General features: G+C 40.9%; 1 protein-coding gene across 5 annotated transcripts in view; it reads right to left on the reverse strand.

Annotated features, from left to right (window-relative positions):
• Window positions 1–14383: 14383 nt before the first annotated feature.
• Window positions 14384–24110, reverse strand: part of LOC105283632 (cysteine-rich venom protein) — a 75619-nt gene continuing 65892 nt past the window's right edge. For all 5 annotated transcript variants that reach the window (XM_011346586.3, XM_011346572.3, XM_011346580.3 and 2 more), the window contains 2 exons: window positions 23398–23604; window positions 14384–17297 (listed from right to left, as the gene is read on the reverse strand). In XM_011346586.3, the coding sequence (XP_011344888.1) occupies window positions 17039–17297; window positions 23398–23604 (466 nt within the window). In that variant the 3' untranslated portion in view covers window positions 14384–17038. The remainder of the gene's footprint in view (window positions 17298–23397; window positions 23605–24110) is intronic.

Below are 24110 nucleotides of genomic sequence, written 5' to 3' on the forward strand. Positions count from 1 at the left end.
GAGGAGGGTATTTAAAAAAAAATGTTTCCAACAAAAGTTACTTACTTTTCGACGGAGAATCAGAATCTGCAATAAAAAGTATGGGTTTCTGTTTAAAAAATTGGACTTGACCTTTAAATGACCTTGAAAATGACCACGAATGACCAATCTGTTACCTCCACTGAGTGGCCCCCTTCCAACCCTGCAACTTTTGTCTGAAACATTTTTCTCTAAAATGCTTCGTTTCCGAGATATAAGTCTGTAACACCTTAACTGCCCCACCCTGTATATATATATACACAGGGTGTCCGGTAACTCACGACTCAACGCTCATGAGTGGATAAAGAGGACTGAACTGAGTGGAAAAGTCTTATACCATTTTGCAATTTTCACAATAGTTAACGAGTTATTAATTATTAAAAATCGCTGTATTAGTCCGGCCTACCGCCGAATGCAAGCGCGCGGCGAGATGCGACCGCCTAGCGATCTAGTGCCTAGCGATCGCAGTGGCAATGGCTAGGCAGACCACTTGTAATAAACAATACCTCGCGCGCCTAGCAACCTCGATCGCTAGGCGGTCGCATCTCGCCGCGCACTTGCATTCGGCGGTAGGCCGGAATAATACAGTAATTTTTAATAATTAATAACTCGTTAACTATTGCGAAAATTGTAAAATGGTACAAGACTTTTCGACTCAGTTCAGTCCGCTCTATCTGCACACGAGCATTGTCACATTCTTTCTGAGACATCCTGTGTGTGTGTGTATATATATATATATATATATATATATATATATATATATATATATCGTAAATTGCATTAATTTCGCCGTAATGCACATGGACTTTCCAAACGACCCGTATATAATTACCATCGTTTGTAACTCAAGGATGATATATTTCGGCGCGTCCTAGAAACACAGTTTGCGCAAACAGGCGTGGGCCCGCGAGCGCACCGCCGCGACAGCGGCAGAATGTATGGACCGCCGTTAATTCGCGGTAATTGGAAATTATTATACGACGCGAGAAAGCGCCGTTTGTCTTCATTCAGTTTCGTTCATTCGTTCGTTTGTTCGCTCGCTAAAATTGCGCGACACACTCGCAACTGTCGCGACGGGGATTATCCGGATCGACCACAGGAAGTCGCTCGAGTTATCTTGGAGTGTCCAAACTTCCGACAAGCTCTTCATTGTGCCCGCAATTCTGCGAGGGCTCGTTCGCATAGAACGATTCAAGCATGATTGGAGTTATTATTATCTTGATCCCTCAATGCATCGCGTTCCTCAAGATTCACGATACACTCGAGTTAACCGTTGCGAAATGGAGTATAACTACTGAACTGTTAATGTGGAGAAGCATTCCGTTCGAGGGCCAGATAAATGATTGTCACAAGACGAATCCTCAAATTGCCGTTTCAGTTTCGCGCCGTAACCAGAGAAAGCTATTCAAGAGAATCATTCAAAAATCATATAAAAAAGTCGTGTTAAAAACGTGTTACAATTTCCAATTGTTTTCTTTCTTCCTCGCTTCTTACTTATTTTTTTATCTCTTTTACATGCTAAAGCCTCCTTTCTTTCTGCGCGAAGTTAATTTCGCTGAAGCAAGTCTGCTTTAATTACTCGCTCGATTTTATCCTTACGTTCAGATAATTAATGCACGATTCTTCTTTTATGAAAAAAGGGGAAGCACGAGCGGATCCACGCAGTCGATTTGGCCTCTTTACTGGGCGCGTGTAAACCGAGCTTTACTCAAGCGCGTCAGCTCTGTTAACAAGCTGTCGGGCCGCGTTAATCCGCGAATTTACGATGCGAGCGCGCATCGATTCCGCTCGTTGATCCCGCGCAGCCTCGAACTGCATCGCCTTGGACTCATTTTCCAGCAACTGGCGGTGATAAACGCGCTGAACAACCTCCTTCAACGTTCTTGCGCGACTAGCTGCCGGTTTTTCCAAGAAGGATGTGCTTATGTGCTGCAGGGAAAAAACGCTGCACGATCTTGGCGGTTATTCCTAGAAGCGTCATAAATACTCGCCGGTGTCAAGAACATTATGTACCGGACATTCCTGTAAAAAATAACCCTTTGAATTTATGTCGATTCTTTATTTATAACAGTGCTCAGCAAAAACCGAAATAAAAATGAAACAACGCGGAGCGACGAGGGTGAATCGGCAGATTAGTGTTTTTGTTGACACAAATTCATAAATCGATACGAATTAGAGCATCTAGATCCAACTAAATATCCGCAATAGAGAGATTTGGATTTTTATCCACAGCGCGAAATATCGAATAGAATGCGTGGAAGAAACTGGGGTAAATGTTAATATTGGGGGCGACCTCATCGATTTCAATGAATTTGAAATGTATCAACGACATGGCTCTGACTTGAAAAAGTTTTACCCGTTGGTCGTTATTTATTACAAAGTTATGAACAATTAAAATCAGAGAAATCGCTCCTAATCTTAACATTTATCGAAGCTCGTGCTAATGTCGACGCTAATAAAAGCCGTTGTAGGCATCAGCGAGCTCGAAATTTCACAGCGGGAGCGATTTGCAAAGCTCACTAGTGTAAACTAAAATGTACAACTTAAACGGTGCGATATAGAGCGGTTTATTTTACACGCGCCAAAACTCAACCACGCGCGCAACCGGAGGTGTAACGAGGGTGTAAGAATAATTTAATATTCAATGAAAATCCGTGCGGAATTATTCCGCACTCTCTCGTAACGACTCTTATAATTAGCCACCGCCACAAATTACCTCCGCCGCGCCTCGTACTCTTTTTCTTTCTCCTTTTCGCGCGCACTACGTCATAAAACCACCCCTTTACGGCGTATACAACGCGACTACCATCCCGTGAATCTCACGTAACGCGCCCGCCGAGCGGGATATTGTTGCACAAACCCCGACGACGGTTGTTGCCCTTGTTGCAGTTGTTTTGGGATTAAAAGTACTCGGTCGGCGGTCTCAGCGCTCCGAGAGATAGTTTACTTTTAATTCTATCGGGTGGCCGAGAAACTCCAGTATCGATTTCTCGTTTGTGGAAAGATATAAATATAATTGCTTGTGAGAAGATAAATCTCTGATCTGGTTCCGTATCGCCCAATCCGCTTGAAGAACGCATCGGAATCGAAGAGGAATGGTAAATTACTCATTTGCGAAACTAAAGCTGTCTCTTTATGAATAACGTAAATATAACAGCTTTATTCTCGACACGTAATGAATCTACAAGAAAGAATAAATATTTCATCGTTCGAGGTTGCGACAGGAATATCCGTTTATCATTTATTAACGCTTTTAGCCGCCAATTTCCTGCATTCCTCCGGAAACGGCCGCGATGACGATTTGTAAGTCACAGTACATAATAAATAAGATGCGCGCGCATGCGCGCGCGGAGAGCCGCGACTCGCATTATTTATCCGATATTACAGTACGAGGCAAGTAGTGCATATGTAGGCGCATATAAATGCGAACGTTATCCGGCTGTCAGGTTCAGCTGCTTTCTCAGGGTTGCTGAGGGGTAGCTGCAGCTGATAAAACAAAAGGAACTGCGAAGCACGCGAAACAAACAAGCTGGTGCGCCGGCTCTCGTTCTTCCATTTCCTTATGTTCCCGCTGCACTTTCTGTAAGACGTGCAAGAATCTGAGAAGCTGCAGTGCCCTACATCCCTCCGGTCCGGCCTGCAGCGACGCAATACCTCCCGGCCGCATTGAATGTTATTGACCGCTGTCTGTTTCGAAATAAAAACTTGCATTTCCGATGGGAGATAGAAATGTAAACGATTAAAGTGATTTTCTTCGTCACTGCATGTAATTAGTTTCCCTCAGGCATGCGTTGATTTAACAAGAGTAAAAAATATACATATATATATATATATATATATATATATATATATATATGTACGAATGAGAAGAAATTTTATTTTAAAATATATCCTATCCAAAACGACATACATATATAAAAAAATTTCCTTTCTAAAAACGATATATATGTATGTATATATGTATATGTCATTTTTGGAAAGAACATTTTTTTGAAAAATATTCGAGTTTTCGAGTTTAAATTATGGGCTTTTAATGGAGTAAAATATCCTACATACGAAGAATTCCAGGATTTTGAATAATTATGTTCTAATATGCGCACGTATGACAGTAATAGTACTTTTAAATATGTATCATCGATATTATTAATATGAAAAGCACGTATAGAGAATTTGTGCATGTACATATGTATATGAATTAGTTAATTATATTATCGTTTAACAATATTAAAAGTAGTGTTTTGATAAGCAATGACGATGTTAAGTTAAACGAACAATTAATCAAATAGTAAATATCGAAAATGAGAGTGTTTGTAAAACAGGATATTAGTAAATATATCCGCGGTTGATGAAAACGACGGCACCGCTCGCCGCTAATTAGCACGAGTTATTAATTTGGTTTGAAAATTCGATGAAATGACATCGATTGCGTTAAAATGGCGGCCGCATGTTATTTCAGAGATATGCATATGGCTTGCGCAATCACGTGACGGTTATCCCGATAATCACGACCTGCAATTAAATTGCAAAGCGTAAAATGTTACGACGAAAAATCCCTAATAACATTTCCTGCTGCTTGCTAAATCCGAATGAAATGAAAGGCCAATTTCACAAAAATAACGTGCCGGGCAACCCTTCATTTCCAATTCTGCGCGTTCCATAAATGCGGCGTATAAAAAAAAGGAATAAAAAGAAAGAGAATGGTAAACGAATCAAATTAATCGGTATCAACGAGTAAATAATCGTTTTACGAGGCTACGCGCAAAACAATAATACCGCCGCGATTTTTAGGTCGCTCCCATGAAATCAAGATTCGCAATATCTGGCGTCTGCTTTCTGGTAGAATTTAATATCGCTTAAAGTGAAAGCTCACACAGTGCATCTCGCTCTACCGTTAAATGTTGTAAAACATATTTTTCATATTATATCTTGCGCAGACGAATGACTGCTAATTAAAATCTCCGGCGCGGAAGGAGAAGGATTAAAGAATTAATTAACGAGTTCGTTAATTATCTAACGAACCGCTCGTCCGGAATAAACGGCAGATATATTCCTCTACAATCGCGCGATAAATATAACAGCAAAATCTCATTGCAAGAAAAATCGCGAAATATATATATATATAGTATATAGTATAGTATATGTATATGTATATACAAATGATTTCGCGGGAAATCCTAGCGAAGAAAGGATAGTCTCGTTGGACAAAAAATGTCCAACTAATAAGATTTCGCTTTTATTCGTTGAAATACTTTTATATCTCTACTATCAAATAAATCTTTAATTAAATCTCGATTCAAGCTTTCGCACGAGATAAAGCTTTTACGCTTGGTCTTGTGAAAAATCTTGTAAAAGTACGTCGATGTTAATCAATTTTACGTTTTTCGTAGCGTCTCACATACTTTGTTAGTTAATGAACGAATGTTTATTTAATGACGACGAGTATTTATGTAATAAATGTGATAATATCGTTCATCCCAATCTTGTATAATGTAGCTCTGATACGTATCATCGTACAAGCATTTCTTTTTCTCTGAGAAAGATATAATCTTAACTAAATGATGTTGACGTATGTTACACAAATTATAGAGCAACCATTGCCGAACACGATCTGCCTTGTCGAAGAAGTACCGCGAGCGAATAAATCGAGCTCCGTGCAAGCGATAATTTAAACGAAGCGGCGCTTAATGAATAAAAGAAAGAAACGCTCAAGAGGAAAAAACATGAAGTGAAACCGGGCTTTTACTTAGCGCGGAGAAATGCGTGAAAACCCGGTATTAACGAATGGCACGCTAGTAAATTGGCGCGGAAAGAAATGGCGAAGAAAAACGTAATGAAACTTCAGCCATTGTCGTAATACAAAAAATTATAATTATTAAGAATTAAGTACGCGTTCCACGTACAACGCTTCAATTGGAGAAGCTAAAATAATTATTTAGATGTCAAGAAACGATAATTATAAGTATTTCTGATTTAACATTTCAACATACAAATTTCCTCGAATTTCCATTTAACAAGATTTAGAGTCACATTGCATAATATGTTTAAATCGTAATTATATAATAATTATACCATGTGATTATAATTTATTAAATTATAATTACAATTGGTTATAATTATAATTAAATAATGTTAACGAGACAAATGTAGATGGAGAAGATGGAAAATGTGATCATTAAACAATAATAAAGCATCCCTCATTGTTCGCACCATAATGTCAAACGTAGCAATCCGGAAGGTAGCCGCAGGTGTCAAGAAAATTTCTTGCGACTTAGCAAGACTCGGTGCCAACCTAATTCCGATGAATTCCGCCAATTTGTAATTTGCAGCGTCACGCGAGATCTGGGGAACTTTCGCAGCCGACTTTGCGCGCTTCCATAAACGAGAGGTTGCTCCGATTTTCCCTTTTTAGCCAAAGATAATGCCGCGTCGACTTCCCGGTAACATCAGTCAATGCCGCACGTCACTGTCGTCGTCTGGCAGCTCCCATAGTCGTGAAATATTGCCGCGATGCGTAGACATATTGGCGGTCACACGCCTTAACTCGCCATGACAAGCACTATCCGTGGTTGCTCGAGAGGCTCGCGCGAAAAGTTGGCGATTCTGCCGGGAAACTCCGGCGGAAAAATCGTGGAAGAGCAAGGAGATCTAATTGTCGAAAACGTTCAGCGATAAGCGAGAACATTCTCGTAGAGCTCCGCAAAGAATCCAGGTATCAAGATCGAAAGATATGGAAGATAAAAAGAGCCGTAAAATTCAAAAAGTTGCATGTTTTGAGATCGCGTTCAAGGAATGCAAGTCGAAGCTCCAGTTACCCCGTCTGCTCTGGTTGTCGATAGTTCGAAAGAGTCTCGATTTTTAAGGATCCTCGAATCAAAGAAAGCGCGTTCTGCGCGCAGCTGGCTACGCCGTTCTCAAATTTATGGCGCGCCTTTATACTCGCCGTACACCCTGTATAATGCAACGGCGAGGAAAGAGGATAAAAAACGCTGGAGGAAGACTGCATCTCATCTTTCCGCTACGCTTAGCATTTTTATCGCTCCTTTTCGCTGTGGTGGAATTTGCCGTATCCGAAAACCAGGTCTGCCGCTCCCCAGTCGGCTATCGCGCAACAACCCACTCGCCGTTCCACCCCTATCCCACCCCTCTTGTACTATATTCAAAAGATTCAGATTCTCTTCGTTCCCTGGGTATCAATATGTTCGCGGGAATTCAAGCTCGGCGCTGCGTTGTAGTCTTTCTGTGCCGCAAACAATCTTTCGCGTATCCTACGGTAATGTCTGAGGCCAGGGGATAAAAATTGCGAAAGTCCCTGTGTTGTGGAAGCCTGAAGATTTAATAAGACAAGCACGTCAAAATGAAGGAGTTCCACGTCCCGGGAAATTTTCCAGAATCTCGAAAAATTTTATATTCGAAAAAGATAACGATCCTTCATACAGTGAGTGGAAAAAGTATTCGTACAGGGGAAATTTCGTTGAAAAAGTCCTTATTTTTAGAAAATAAACTTTAACAATTTATTAACAGTAAATGCAATATATTTCTTCAATAGTATTATAATAAAAAGTATTATAACAAAAAGAATGTAATAATTGAAGTACATCGTCCTTATAATCAACAAAAATCTGTATTAATTTAGTGCACAAAATGTATTCGTACACTCCTTTTATAATTCAAACTTATTACTTTGTGGAGTATTCGTTAGCACTAATCACAGTTTGTAATCTTCAGTTTATCGATTGTACCAACTTTTATATAACAATTGGTGAGATGCATTCTTCTTTCAGAGCCGTTTTTAAATCTTGTTTTATTAAAAATCTGTTTTTCCTAATAGCATCTTCAAGAATTTTTCTATAAATGTTCGATAGCAATGAGGTCCGGTAATTGAAGAGGTTCAAATTATTATATATATGCCTGCCATTATGGGAGCTAAAAATATTATTGTAATATTATGTAATATTTTTGGCTCCGATAGCAGGTATATAGTGTGATAGAAAGGAAATACGGAGCTAGATCCAAAAAATCTCATATCGATGATTAAACATGTGGTTCTGTACTTTGTTTTGGGAGTGCATGAGCGTAACAGAAATCGGTAATTTACATTTTATTGATGATATATAGACCACATGGATCACATCTCTATGTACGCAAGATGTACAGGAAAATCTCCATGTTTTCTGTGCAGATATTGGAAATTGCTGACAAATATATTTTCTAACAGGACAATGATCCTAAGCATACAGCATATAATATGAAACAATGGCTTTCACACATATAATGTTCTCAAACAATTAAATACACTTCCTCAATCACCGGACTTCAATCCTATCCTTATGACAAATTCTTGGAAATTATAAGTTTTAAGAAAAGATATAGATTTCTAATCAAAAAGATTTAAAAATGGCTCTCCAAAAAGAATAGGACTGTATCGTATCAACTGTCACGAAGAAGTTGGTGCAATCGATGAACCGAAGATTAGGAACTGTGCTAACGAATACCCCATAAAGTATTAATTAATAATAAGTTTGAATAAAAAAGGAGTATGAATACTTCTTGCGCACTTCGAATTATAAAATACAAGGTTTCGTTCTTGTTGATTACAATTAGGCTTTGAGATCGCCTTTTCCTCGCCTACGCATTTTTTGTGAAATTATTATACAATTCCATATCGGTTTTCAATTTTCTATCAAAACTGAAAAAAAGGTTAGATTTAGGACGATCTCACTGTCGCTTTAATTGTTCATTCTTTGTGATAAATAATAAGTGATAGCTGTTTGCATTTTGGTAAGTTTTTTTGCAAGTCAAAGCCATATCCTTGACATATATATGTCAAGGTCTTTGAAATCGATGAGATCGCCTCTAATTCTAACATTTACCTCGAATTCTATAGATTCTATCATTTTAATATTAAGTTAGAGATTGGTTTGGATTAACTTAGTTTTATTTAGGTTTGGACTAAATAAAACTAATTTAATTCTGAGGTTCTGAGTGCAGAGAGAGGAACTTCACTCCTTCCTCGCCCACGCATTTTCTGTGGTCATGCTATAAATGTTAAGATTAGGAACAACTTTACCGACTTTAATTTTATAATAAATAACGAGCGATAGCTACAATGTTTTCGCAATTAGAGCGATATCTTTTATGTCAACATCATTGAATTTGATAAGGTCGTCTAATAAATATAATAAATAAATAAATAAATAATCAATCTTAACATTTACTCTAACTTTTGTGATGCGTGCACTTATGTATACATATATATGCATAATAATTAGAGTTCAAGCACATTGACGACGTGTGCATTTATCTTCTACTATTTTACGTTCCGTTTGTCTAATTAATTTCATTATCTCTACAATTCCGGAGAATCGCGCGCTCGTTTGACAAAATTCGCTCGTCAGACCGTGGGATTTCGTTCTATCGTCAACTTGCCGAGCCGCAATGATCAGATTACGAACACAGGAACAGAGACCCTCCACCTCCTCCTCCTCCTCCATGCAGCGCGCGTGCCGCGCCGGCGATGTGCGGGAAGCCGCAACTTTCCGCTCGATCGGGCAAACCCGGGCTCGGAATAATCTGCACGCAGGTTTTCGCTTTCAGGCTCGACTCGCCGATTTACACTCCCGTCTGGATTCGCGCTGACAGTGCGTTTCTGCCCGCTGCACTGCAAGAAACTCACCTTCTGCTGCATCCGCTTAAGACGCGGCGTGGTCCAAGCGCGCGCATCGAATCGGAAGTCTGCATCAGCTTCGTTCTGCCGATTAGTTTCCGCTTACCGACGTGGCGCAAGATATTGCGTCAACAAACATATCGAACGTTCTTCCCTTCCCCCAGTTCGTTCTCTTTCTCGAGAGACTAAAACTGTCCGATCGTGGATAGCGAGAGCGATTGCAACCCTTGACGTTTATGACCCGCTGACCCCTCCCCTTCCCCTCTGCACTCCGATAGTCCTGAAATACGTAAGCAGCGTGCAAGCCTCGACGGGTCACGCGAAACTCTACTGCTGCTGTTGAGGAAAGGGCGATTCTCGGCCCTTATCCAGACGATATATATTTTCTCGGCTTGCGGAAAGAAGGTTCTGCATGATTTATAAATTCAAGGCGTCGCGTATCCCATGGTCTAAGCTGAAGCGGAGCTGAAATCTGGTAATAAATCCCTGAAAGCGCGAGGAAACGGTGCCGTATGTGTATGCGCGCGCGGTTGCGCGCGCAAAAGGATTCCGAGAGTCATAAAACGAAGGAATCCCACGGTATGCACGAGGATGGAGAGAACAAGGGACGCGCTGAATTAAGGGTCGAAATTCCGTTTTATTCCGCCGACAAACGGACTGCCGACAGATGCACTTTCGCTGCGATCGGAAGTAAAAAAAAAGCGAGAGATATCGATCTGATTGTCTCGGGGTGTCCGGGGGTGTTTGTATGACATTTGTTCGGTTTCTGCAGAGGAATTCAATTAGCATAACAAATCAAGGCGTGTGGGCGTGACTGCGTGAAATTTCAAACGATCGCGCGCCTCCTCCTCGTCCCGCTGCGATTAATTATTTGCAACGGCGTAAACATTTGCATACGTAAACATCGAGAATACACGAAACGCCCATTGCAAAGAAAACAGTCCGTACAATATTTGGACGTTGAGTAATTGAACCGTGTTACGCGATACAAGTGTAATGCGTGACCGTAAACTGAAAACGCGTCGCGTTCACCAATGAGACGTGAAATATTTTTCGGAAAATATACAATAGAATATCGCAACAATACGCAATAATATGACTTATTATTAACTTTGTCCAGCGAGCATGAATCGAATAAATTATTACGCTAGAATAATAGGCGGATTTTGTGACTTCATCACATACAATTCAAATACAGTCAAAATACAAACCTCAGCTCTATCAACGAAAGAAATTAATGAAACATGAAAACTTAAAACCTTCGGTTTAAAATGAAATCAAACGTAGAATGCAATTGGTAAATATTAAGATTTTAACGGTGATCTTACTGATTTTAATAAATACGAACTAAGTATGGCAACTTTTTGCAAGTTAGTCAGAGCCATGTGAAAATATATTTGACAAGATCATTGAAATCGCTCGAATGAGATTGCTCCTATCTTAACATTTACCTCTAATTTTACAGATTTTATAATTTTAATTCAAAATAAGAATTAATTGAATTAGATTAATTTTGTTTGTAGGTGCACAGGAAGGGGCGGAGCTTTTCCCCGCCCACGCATTTTCTGTAGTAATTCATGCAGAAATGAACGCAATCTTATATCCCAACTATCGATGGTAAGATTAGGGGCAACCTCACCGATTAATTTTGTTTGTAACAACATTTAATAAACAGTGAGCGACGGTTAATATTTCTTTCAAATTAGAGCAATATTCTTGATAAGATACATCAAAGACATTGAAATCTATAAGGTCGCCCCCTAAAATTAATATTTATCATGAAATCTTTTGGCTTAGAAAGTTACATTTATTTTGCGACAAGATTGCCATGATAAGACCATGATTTCGTAATAATGACGCTTATCGCGATAATGTACTCACATACATTATCGCGATATTGAGAACGACCCATTAGTAATAAACTACCAAAAACGTCAGAATGCAAATATATCAATTAATCAATAATGAAGTAATTATAACCTTTCCTGCTTCCGGCATGGAATTTCAAGAATATTTGAAGTGTCGCTTTTAACACGCGAATCCAGTTACTCAGGTTTCTGAGTAATTAGCGCTGAGCGCAGTTGTGGCTACTTTACAGTCTAATTACTGGCGATCAATCAACTAATGATAGTGCCCAGGGTATAGTTAATGTGTTCATAAATCAAGCCCCCACTGGACCCAGTTTAGCAGACCCATGGCGAATTACATGCACTGAATCACCATTGTACGTCACGAGCCTATTGCATTGTATGAGATATTGGTCTAGTACCGGGCATCCAGGATTATTGTATCTTCATCAAACACAACAATATCCATCCTTATTATCGTTCTGGTTTCCGAGTTGAAGCAGCGTTTTTTATCACTTTGGTTCCGACATTTCGTGAATATTTCAGTCCACTTCATCAATCTCATACTTCAGTATCAGGTATCAGATTGACCAGTATGAGTAGTGACCAGCGTGAAAACCTCAAATTGTTGATATTCATCCTTGTATAAAATTTTTTTCGTATCCATCCATCCGTAATTCAATTTTTCTCTGACAATTTTTGTCAATTCTCATATAAAGTTTCATAATTGAATTTTAGTTTTTAATGTTCAGACTAAACACCATGAAAATAATATTAAACTATATTATGATATTAATCCTTTCCAGTGAACATATGGGTCTGTCATGTCTGACGCTATTTTCCTCATCTTAAAGTATTCAAAACAATCTTCAAAAAACTTCATTGAACACCTTTCTTTATTGTAATTTTATGATATCATAGTCATTTAAAAATTGTTTATCGGTTTAACAGTTACAAGCACATATTATAATACTTTGATTCGAACGTCATATGATCCACATGATTCGCTCAGAGTATCAAGTGCATGTAAATTTATTTATTAATATACTAATAACTTATTACTCTGAATAAATTAATATAAAATAAAACGTTACACTCACAAAGCTTTAATTGTTTAATTGGACCTTCTAGTTGTAATATCCAAACGAAGCAATTTGAAAAAATGATTTTACAATTAGATTACATTGATAATTACGCAATAATTGTGCGAGGTTCTTAACAGACGGGTAATTTCACGAAGTTCATTTCCCAACGCACAGTTTCATGAGGCGAGATTCATTGTGCAACTTTCCCTACGTCACACGCGTAGTACGCTCCTCCTCATTCTTCCCCGTTCGATCATTCTTATCGGGGCTCCGGGAAACTACAAAAAGGATTAAATTCAGCGAACAAGCCTTCCGCTCCGACTGGCCGATTTCAATCGCTCCCTTCAGTAGAAACCTTCGAAAGACGGATGGAAGGAAATTGCTCGTTCATGACAATGCGATCGCCGATCTTTGACGTGAGCGCGTGGTGGCATTATCGGCGACGGCAAATGGCGCTACCATTCGGCCTGGACAACTTTCCAGTGGTCTCGTTCAAAGGAATCCGTCTCAGCTTCGGAGGAGTCCCCGACCTGTACGGGGCTCGGCCCAATTCCGCAACGAACGAGGTATTATCCACTTTGCAGGGCCTGTTACGGCAAATCGATTTCCGCCCTTTGACATCCCTAGAAATGAATGGCCGTACCGCTCTGAGTCACCGATCTCGCCGATCACTGATTGAAAGAATCCGAGGCAATGCGCTCTTTGATGCTCCGCGAAGTATGTCTTGATCAGAAAGCTATTTGGGCGAGGACTGATCTCTCTAGCTCGTTGACAAGAACGTCAGAAACGTCTTTAACAATCTTCGATCTTCGATCTTCCGGATTGTCCGAATCAAGCTTGTATCGGACAATGCGTTGAAAATTGAGAATTTGATTTGGAAATTGGAAATTTGACCAATTGAGACGTTGTCTGCTACACTTTGATTGATCAAATCCCAGTCTTCAAGTCGCAATCTCAGTGTCCAACACGAACATGGTCCGACACGGACTTCAGAACGAAAAACTATTTCCTATTTAAATCCAAAGATTTTTGTCCGACGGCGCTGGAAATTTGGATGAACACGTCACAATTGGCTGTGCGAAGGGAAGAAATCCTCGCTCAAGAATTCAAGTGCGCGAAGGGATTAAGCAGCGTGAATCGATGGCGACACACGTCTACAGTTTGACATAAGGAAATCTCGCGACCTCAGCCACTTCATTTGAAAGTCCGACGAAGTTCGCGGCACTACCACTCCGCCCCGTGTCCCGGGCATAGTTTGAAAAGCATTCCTAAGCCCTTTCAAGCAAAAAGACTACGCACTCGGTTCGCCGCTAAACTCGAATTCACCGACTGCATTCTGCCGACCTGCGGGCGTTGGCGGAGGAAGGAGGAGGCCGGAAAGGGAGTGAATCTCTCCCCTTAAAACGCATCGATTTATTCGCCACATAATTCCGCTTAATCCCTCGATTCCACGGTAACGAATAAATATTTCCGCGCGATTTAAGCGCGTCGCAGCGGCCGATGTCCAGCGTGCGTTTATTCTCCTAATTAGAAATACCGTGCGTACGTGTACATGTGTATATGCGTGCGTATTTGGTGCTTTATCAAAATTTAATTGCACGTACTTAGAAATTTATCAAGAATCGGACAATCTCACATTACACGTGTGCCGGCGAGGATTATCCGCGGTATTAATTAGTAACAAGTAGTAATATTCTGCATTTATGATGAAATATCAGGATCGTGGCGATTTGGATGAAATAGTGATTGAATAATAAAATCGCGGAGTAGTATAGTATTTACAGCATATTTATTCTGTAAGTGTGTGTGGACAAAAGGTATTACAGTTTAAACATTTTATTTTATGGAGCGTTACACACAGTCACTATATTATATCTCTTTTTAACGAACTCCTTAATTATACCGACAATTACGTGCTTAACATTATCACGCTTGCCATCTGCTTGTCTGTCACAGATATTGTTATCCGGCTCGTGGTATTATCGATTAGCTCTTACGGCTTTATTTTAACTCTTTACCGCATTGTGCGTTATGTATGCCGCAACACCGAATGTTCTATTAGTCTATAAAAAAATAACAACGATTTTCCATTCAACCATGTGTGGTGCACTCTGCTTCCATTCTTCGCTTGCTATAAATCTTTATTTACTCGCAACTTTGTTAAAAATCTCTATTTAGCGAACGTGTCGGATTATAAATGAGGGCTCCATATAACAACGCCCCATAATTTCTCATGCCAATGAAGATGCATTTTTCTTGTACGATATGTGTTGTTCGCGGAGAAGGAATTACGTTCCTAGACGTGTAAGCGCGTACCCTGTTTTTCGTCCAAAGCATATTTTCGATTGCGCGAGAAATCAAGCGGTAAAGAGTTAACTTTTGCGATCCTGACTTCAACCGGATGCTTCGCCGCGCGCGCGCATGACATTACACACTATCGTTTAATCTAGGATAAAAATAGCTGTTGCTGAGATGATTACTAACGAAAGGAAGTTCCATCGTTATATCACGACAAGAAACACCAACATCGCGCTCTTACCACCTCCTTGAAGCTTACGTTTAATTTTTACATCGTTTGCCTTAACGGTTAGCGCTAAAGTTAGTTAAAGTACGCCTGTCGTCTAGTAATTGTCTCGGTTCCGATATGTAATCCAACGGATTTATTTACAATCTTTGTGATATTTGAGAATCATCGTTTCGATTTTTCGGTTTTCTTTTTTCGGAGAAGGACGAAGAAGGGCGGAAAACGCGTGGCAACGGAATTCCACAATCGGATTTACGAGATAAAACAAGCAATTATTATATAGATCATTAACCAAGTAATCCGGGTCACATCTAGACAGCAATGAATCAAATTAAACACATACTCATGACAGCACAATAGCTCGTCGTATATTAACTTCATAGCAGACTAGGCAAGCTTAAAAAAAACAACAAAATTCTCTAAAACATCGCTACATTGAAGTTATATCGTCATTTAAACGCGACCCAGATTACTTAATTAATGACCTAATAATTTAGTCACGTCATCTGCTCCAGATGGATCTTCAATTATTTAACTAGCACGACATGCATTTGTTAGATGCGTAAACGTGTTCGTAACGGTAAGTATTCAATGCAGGAAAAATAAAATTATTGATAACTGTATAAGCTGCTGAAAGATACATTTTATCGTTCCCCATGGAAGTTAAAAATGCGAAATCACCTTATATGTAGCTTAACTAAAAATTCTTCGCTTATAAGGAGCAAGTAAGTTAAAGGAGTTCGCTGACGGGACAAGAGCATGTTAAAAACTTTGCAAACCCAGTCCTGAAACTTCATCCTGCAGCGAGCTGCAACCGCCCGGTACTTACTTTGTGTATGTGCACATCGATCGCGGGATTATTTCCGTCCTTAAACAATCGTTGCCTCAGTTGTGCAGATAAAAAGAAAAAGATAGAAATAGAGAGAGAGAGAGAGAGAGGGAGGAAGAGAGCCGAATCATTGTTACATTTTACCACCAAGATGATACGCGAAGTTCGCCGATGAAAATTTAATCCGTCCATAAAGCTATTTAAGCTTCCTTTTGACGTAAGACGCCTCGCTTTGCTCCACTCTCACAATAGACCGAGTTGCGCCGAGCTAAAACGAGTACATGTAAACAAATGAAACGAACCAAATTGCGAACTGAATAATATAATTTATGCGTCGAGGAAAATTACGCGCGGTTGATGCTTTATGCACGTTCGCGTTTACATCGCATAATCTCTCGCAGGATCTCTCGTGCGACTTGCCGTGATTCTTCCGCGAGTAAATCAAAGACTCTGAAATTCGCAGTTTCAGATTTCGCACACGCAAGAAGAGAATTACTCTCCGAGATCGGCAATCTCCAAAAAATTATACACGACTCAATCTCGTCAGGACCGTCACGCACGTCGTGGAATCTATCGCGGGTCACAAAAGCGGTCCCTGCAATTCCTGCAAAATCTAGAGATCCAGTCGCACGTTCCAGATACGCACGCACACATACAAGTATACATGCACGTGCGCGCGATCATTTCACATATTCCCAGATTATTCCATCCAGCCGTTACCAACCCTCTTCGTTACCCATCGTCTCTCTCCCCCTCTTTCTCCCTTACAACTGGGTCCTTAGCTGGAAGCAAACGTCGAGCAAACCTGCTCCATCGCTACATCCGACGTTCATCACTAAACAAACGAGCTCATCAATAAAACAACACGATTCTCCAGCCGTCAAACGATCTCGCGACCGTTCTCGGCGACGTTCTCGCGCCCAAGACCGACTTGCCGGGTCTTCCGGGCTTAGATCTATCTGTGAGGGTTGAAAGAGAAGAGAGGAGGTGAAAAAGGAGAGGTGACGATCGAATTATTCATGCAACGCGGTGGACCCGAACGGCAGCGCCTCCGGACGGAGGGTGACTCTCCTACCCGTCGTGATGATAGTAGATCTTGTCCTTGCAGTTGCATGTGGCGCCGCAGAACTTCCGGCGTTCGCGACCCTCCGGGGTGTCCGTCTCGCAGACCCACGTGTCGAACGTCCTGACCAGCTCGGCGCAGTTGGACCACAGGTCGGTATGATAGCAGGCGTTCGTGCAGAGCTTGTTCCGCGTGCAGTGGTCCTTGCACATGCTGCACGGCTTGCCGGCCACGTACGGCAGGCCTAGCCGGCCCCGGTAGTTTCCGCTGCGAAGCAAAAGCACGACCAGTGTAGGATTAATATAAGGGACCAGAGTGGACCCGGGTCCACAGCGACAAAATGTGAAGAGCGGCAAAATGAGTTAAAAACCAATAGGCGATTAATGGTATAGCGCAGCAGCGAGCGAGCGTTGAGCGCGTGACAAACGAGAGGAAGAGAAGGTAGAGCCAGCAACAGTCGCATGTTTTAGAGGAGAGTGTCGTGAGAGCTATACAGGGTGTCCCGGGTTTTAACCGACAAACTGCGGGAGTATATTCTACTAGTGGAAATAAGAAAAAATTCTTATATCGAGTTTGCTTAGAAATGCTTTGTTACAAAGTTATAAACCAATATTGAAAAGAAATATGAGATAAGTAACAACGGATTTTTTCACAAAAATAAAAATTATCTACGCAATGATTTAGTGACGCATTTCAAAATGTTGTCCTTGCACATCGATACAAACTAGACATCGACGTAGTACAGAATTTGTTACAGTACGACATTCCTGAAAATTTTGTTGCATCTCAGTAACTGAATTAGTAATTCGTTGCTTTAAATCTATCTGGTACTCTCCTGTTAGGAAATCTACGTTGATACTCTCGTACGGCAGCTCGTGCATTTCCGTCACAGAATCCGTACACGAAATCAATATCAGTGTATTCCTCATTTGAAAACACTTTTGGCATTCTGATAGTAATTGCTAGTTGACACGACGATTGAAATCTAACAGCTACTGTTGTGAAAGTAACAATCATACTGAATCGTTTCAACATAGTGAACATGAATACATGTGAATACACATAACGTAAACATCTTCGACCTTCCAAATTCTACACTATGTTCCGTTGTTACTTATCTCATATTTCTTTTCAATATTGGTTTATAACTTTGTAATAAAGCATTTCTAAGCAAACTCGATATAAGAATTTTTTCTTATTTCCACTAGTAGAATATGCTCCCGCAGTTTGTCGGTTAAAACCCGGGACACCCTGTATAGAAAGGAATCTTTGATATGAATACAAATCAAAGGAAAGATATGAGCAAATTGGGTGAACACTGAGAAAATTTCATGAATTACTAAGGGTAACATGAATTAATGAAGGAACAGAAACATTAGGCCCATAGCGGCATTTTACTTTAATCCGGCCTTGAGCATGTCCGCACAGATTGGACAACTTCCGGATCGGTAGCCCTCCGATCGGCTTTTCGATTGACTTCCGGATCGGTTTCCGGATCGGCGACGACGCGCGTTAGCATTAAACATTTAATTTTGATTTGAATATCGTAAACGGCGATTGTCCGCCGATATTACTGCCGCAAGAGAGGTGAAGATAAAGAAGGGGAGAAGGGGGAGAGTGTAAATGAATTGCGTCGCGAGCGCACACGGAGGGGATTTAAATATAATTCGACATTAGCGAGATTAGCCTGTCGTTCGCTTCCGTACTCGGCGACGCGCGAAGAAATTCTGCTTCTTTATTTCTGCGTCAGAAGAGGGTGAGGGGGGGGGGGGCGAAAGCAGGGGTGAGCCAGGAGTAGCGTCGCATTTTTATAAGAAATTGTTCTCATCTCCATTGGGGTTTCCCTCCTCTCAGTTTCTAACTTATTCAATTTTATGATAAGTTCTTCTACACGGCCCGCGAAACGGTTTGAACAGTTTCATCCAATTTATTATATGAGTATATCGTCATGACGGAAAGCTCACGCGAGTAGGATGTATTATCGCAAATATGCCTTGCTTGATTTATGAACGTACGAAAAAGAGTGCCGTTCAACGTGTTCGCGTAAACGTCAGCGACGTTAAAGCGAGCCTCAAAGTGGAGAAAAGCGAACTTCACTCCTCGCTTGATGAGGACAAGAAGGTTTTAACACGCAGGTCTGCCTTCCTGAAGATTAAAATATCAGATGTGCAGAGGGAGAGTGAGAGAGAGAAAGAGCTTGAGTCAAGTTTGTTCTACCGACAAATTTATTAAATTGAATTTCTTAATCGCAGCAACAAATTTCCTCGATAATTACGCCTGACGGCAAGGTTTAATTAAAGCACAGCGCAACTGTTTATTTTATAATTCATACCCAACTAAATGAAAATATGGAGTTATAATTCTCCGCCCTGTTGAAGCGAAATTTAATTTATTGCAAAACTGCATGTCAACTCTCTTTCTTTTTCTTTCTTTCTATTTCCAGCGATCATTGACAATTTAAAATCGACGTAGATTTCGACATAGCGAAGCCGCCGCTATTTTAGGAAATATCTTCCCAGTTTATCTCGCGGCTTAGAAATAAACGCCCGACTTCTGAGACGTAGCGACGTGCAAATAGTTTCGGCAGTATCCATTAGCCGCGCGCATTAACGAAACGCCCCGGCAGGACCCGGAAGAGCAATTTGCAAATGGGCGCCACCGAATTTACATTCAAAGTATTTTTCCGGGCGAGACGTTCCGCGTCTTAAGCGATCGCGCGAGAATTTTCGCCTCTAAAGACCGGCCGCTGCCGTTAGTCCGGGAGGATGCTGTATATCCACGAAATTAATTACGAGATAGAGCCGGCGCGGAAGAATGGCAAGATAAAAGGAAGGAGATGAGGTGGTCCACCGCCACGTGACACGGTTTATTTATTCAGGACCCGGGCTACTGATGGTGGCCATACGACCGCGCCGGCTTCGCTTTTCACGCGAAATAGGTCAGGCGTCAAATACACTGCGAGAGGAGAGTGTGTGGTGCTTAACAAGGAGTACAGATCGACGTATAAAGTGGTATGTGAAATGATCTTAAAAACCCCGCGGAATTCTCTTTTATTTAACGTGCTGGATTCCCGAATCCGGAAATTTTACTTTGTAATTTTGCAGCTGTGGGACCCGTCAAAGTTCCACGTCGTAAAATCTCATGTAAATGTCGGGACTAATCCCTGCGTGAAACGGAAGCGGACTTACGTAAGATTGCTCGATAATTTTTCGCAATCTTTTGCAATCTTTCGCGAGAGTCAACATTCGATATCTTGGCCGAGCTGCGAATTATAATTCCGCCGAAGCGAAGTTCGTTTCAATCCGCTTCAAGTCAAACTCACGAATAACGTTATTCAAACTTCAATTTGCAGAATCCACTTGCTGCGTCTTGTATAACTTAAGTATGGCTTGGAAACTGTTAATGCCACGAGATTACTGACGACAAAAATTCATTCGAGATTTCACGTCGGGAATATATATATTCCGCCAATTCTGGGACATTGTGTTTGCTATGTGCAAAGTAGATATTTATCGTTTACAATGTTTAATGCTTCAAACAATTTTTATTTGCCTCGGAACGCAGGACGAGCCTGAAGGGATTCGACAAGCTAATATAGCGGCGCCCGTGCATTTGCCCGTTGATATCTCGTTTTGCAACATGAATATATGAAGCTGCGGTGAACTCATCGGCCGATCGCATTAGAACGGATCTTGCGGAAAATTTATCGGGTCTGCGTATTGCGGGGGATCGATATGAGAGGGATATATAGCATTGCGATTTGTAGGAATCCTTAGAGTTCGAAACTGGGTCACCCAGCATTTTTGAACGGATTGCAGCAGGAGCGATAAATTGCGAGCCGAAGGCCGAGGCAGATTCTAATTGCAGGAGTCGCTCGCGCGTGAAACGTCGCCGGGAGAATCATTTATTTATTGTCACTCACTCGGACGGCTCACTCGGGGATGCGAGAGCGACGCGGCTGACGTATAATTCCCTCCGCTACTTTAATGAATATTGTACGAAATGTTTGTGACAAATTGTCAAGTTGTTGATACAGAGCTGCGCAAATGTATCATATCCCGTAAAATGTTCCATTCTGTACGAGTTTATTCTGTAACTTGCTTAATATCCAAAGGGATTTTATTCCAAAGTTAATAAATACTCCACTAAAATAATTTTCCAGAGAGAGAGACGTTAAATGTTAAAACAAGACTACCAACATTATTGCAATTTCTGCTGATAATAAAAATATTCAGCTTCTCGAAAATTCTGCTCCGATAATTTATGAATACTTGACTTTTATTTGAATTTAAATTCACTCAAAGTTCTTATTAACCCCTTAACGCGCAAGCCCGAGTTAACTCGGGCAGCGCTTTATATTATATTACCATGATCACAGACTCGTGTTAATTTGGACATGAAAAATAATTACATTAAAGTTATTTATGCATACATATCTGATGAGATATTTTATGAATGGCTCGTATTAGAGGAATGTTTAATTCTGTTTACTTAATTCCGTTGATTTAATTCTGTTTACTCTATTATCAGTAATTATCTAAAATACCGACAAAAATCAATTAAATCGTGCGTTAAGAATTAAATGCCCCGTCCGAGAAAATCGCTCCTCGCAGAAGAGAACCTCCAGAGGATTCTTCTTATTCGCGTGTCGTGCGTCGTACGTTTTGTATCGAACATCCGGTGTGTGTACACTTCATCCAGTAGTCGCATACAACGAAAACCATAAGTATACCGGGAAAGTGTGCCACACCGGGTGACAAAGAGAGCCGTCTAAGTGCCACAATGGGCATGACAAAGACGAACGAGCTATAACTCGCGTTGACGCTGCATATATCCCCGCGTTGGTGTCACCATTTTCCTTGTTTTCCTTGTTTTCCCTGCTTACCTCGTGCCTGCCGTTTTCCCTCGAACGGGTTACACCTCTTACACACAGTATATAAATATAGGATTTACATATTTCAGCGTGTCTAGGGGAAGCTTACACATGCCAGTCTCGCACGAGCTTGAATATACATTGGTTATTTTTGGCACGGTGGAAAAAAGCTCGGCTATAATCAAGTCGGCGCGCGAGCTGTCTGATGGAAAAGATCGCATCTTCAATGATAGCGCAGAAAAAGCTCCAAGTCTGCCAAATGCGCTAAAGCACTACTAGTCCTGCACGACCAGCGTTGCTTTCCGCGTAGAACGAGCTGACACGTTTTGCCAAACAGGATTTTTCCGTTGCTCACGTCGCGTGGCTTTAAAAAAGAAAAACTTCTCAATGTATGTAATGGTGAATTCACAATGTGTTCAATTATGATATGTGTTGGAATATGATGAATTAAAATTTTGTTCTTCATATTGTAAATTAGCTAAATTTAAATTCAGCTTTACACTGCAAATTTTTGACGATGTATATTTCTTTCTTTAATTCTTCTTTTCTCTAGCAATCATTATTGCTGGAACTTCTTTTTCTCAACTATTATTGCTATAACCAGCAACCATTTGAATCTTATGGATTATTCGAAGAATAAAAAAAATATTAGATTTAGTTATGACGTTAAATAATTATTTCAACATTAAATACCGTTCGCAGTGTAAAATTTTCTTTTCTCACAAAATGGTAGCTGTTCCTGCTAATTATCATTATGCTGGATCGTTTGCGTTCCTTTCGTCTTTCTCTGAGCTTTCCTCAGCCTTTTCTCTCTCTCTCTCTCTCTCTCTCCCCCCCCCCCTTATTCTGCTTATATGAATGCTTCTCAACAATCAGCTTTGACCTTTTCTCTTTTAGTACACGAATACCGATGTAACTAAGACCCGCTTTGAAGCTGCATCCGCCAAGTTTCGGTTAACCATTCCGATCTGCATTTCCCTCTGGCAAATTATCGCGTCAATTCCACGCTAATGAACTAAGTTCCATCTATGGCCCGATTGCAGGTAGTGTTTCAGAAACATCTCTGTATCATAACAGTCGGGGCAAACAGCATGCACTCCAGCGAAAATAGTTGTACACCACATTGCTCTCTTATTATCGATATAACATGCCATTTATCTTCCGCGCGTTCTTCTTTGCGAGGCACAAACTCGAAAAAATCGGAAAACCGGAAATAGCCACGCTCGCGTCTACCAAGCAGGAAGCGAAACGACAGTACGCGCCAGTTTTTATAATTTAATAATAATTCTTATTACTAAACTTCTACAAAAACTTAAAATTAGAATTTACAGAATTGGACACGGATGATGACGTCATGTGATACGTGTGTCAGAAATGTCAAAAATGGAGAACGCTCTGCCCTAGATACTTGAAAGGTTGAATTAACTCAAGCTATTGGATACGCTCGACACCACCACACAGTTTTCTATTGTGTTCGGAGAACATTATACCTACCTCGGGGCGTAGTTGCAGACGTACATATAGAAGTCCTTGCCGAGCGGACCCTTGCCACCGGTGCAATGACTCACTCCGCACCCGATTAGATGCGTCGTCGCCCAAACCACCTGCGTGTAATGGCCGATCTCGAGGACCTCATTCGTCGTATTGGCCCCGTACTTGAAGTCCTTGTATTCCATGTACCACATTCTGATGGGGAAGTTCCTGCAACATTCCGACGTGATTCGACGAGCGATACCCCGCACGCTCGCAACCGCGCGTGCGATGCCAAGCGCGATGCAAAGCACCGATGTTTGCGAAGCCCTCCTGTCCCTCCCTACGATCGCGAAATCTGCATCGCGTCCCGCAAACGATTTGCATCCCCCACCCTAACTTTCGAGGTCGATGAGCCGCGAGAAAATCGTGTTTCGATAAGTTTCCCTCACTAGCGAGTGTTAAGATTACATTTTGCGGCATCACGATTCTGCAAAAATACCTATATTTTTTAAAAATTATTGATTTAAAATGTTCTTCCCAAATTTAATTTTGAAACGACTTCACGCACGATACGAGCACGATACGATACGAGTCATCGGATTTTCGTAGTGCAATTTTTTAAATCGCGTTTGAGATCGTGCCAGACAAAGATCATCCGTCCTTGTCTGTTTTTGCGCGTTTCGCGATTTATGACAGCATTGACGTTTCCCACGAGAAGAAACTGATTTCTTTCC

Source organism: Ooceraea biroi, chromosome 10 (genome assembly GCF_003672135.1).
Source record: "Ooceraea biroi isolate clonal line C1 chromosome 10, Obir_v5.4, whole genome shotgun sequence".
Classification (NCBI taxonomy): domain Eukaryota; kingdom Metazoa; phylum Arthropoda; class Insecta; order Hymenoptera; family Formicidae; genus Ooceraea; species Ooceraea biroi.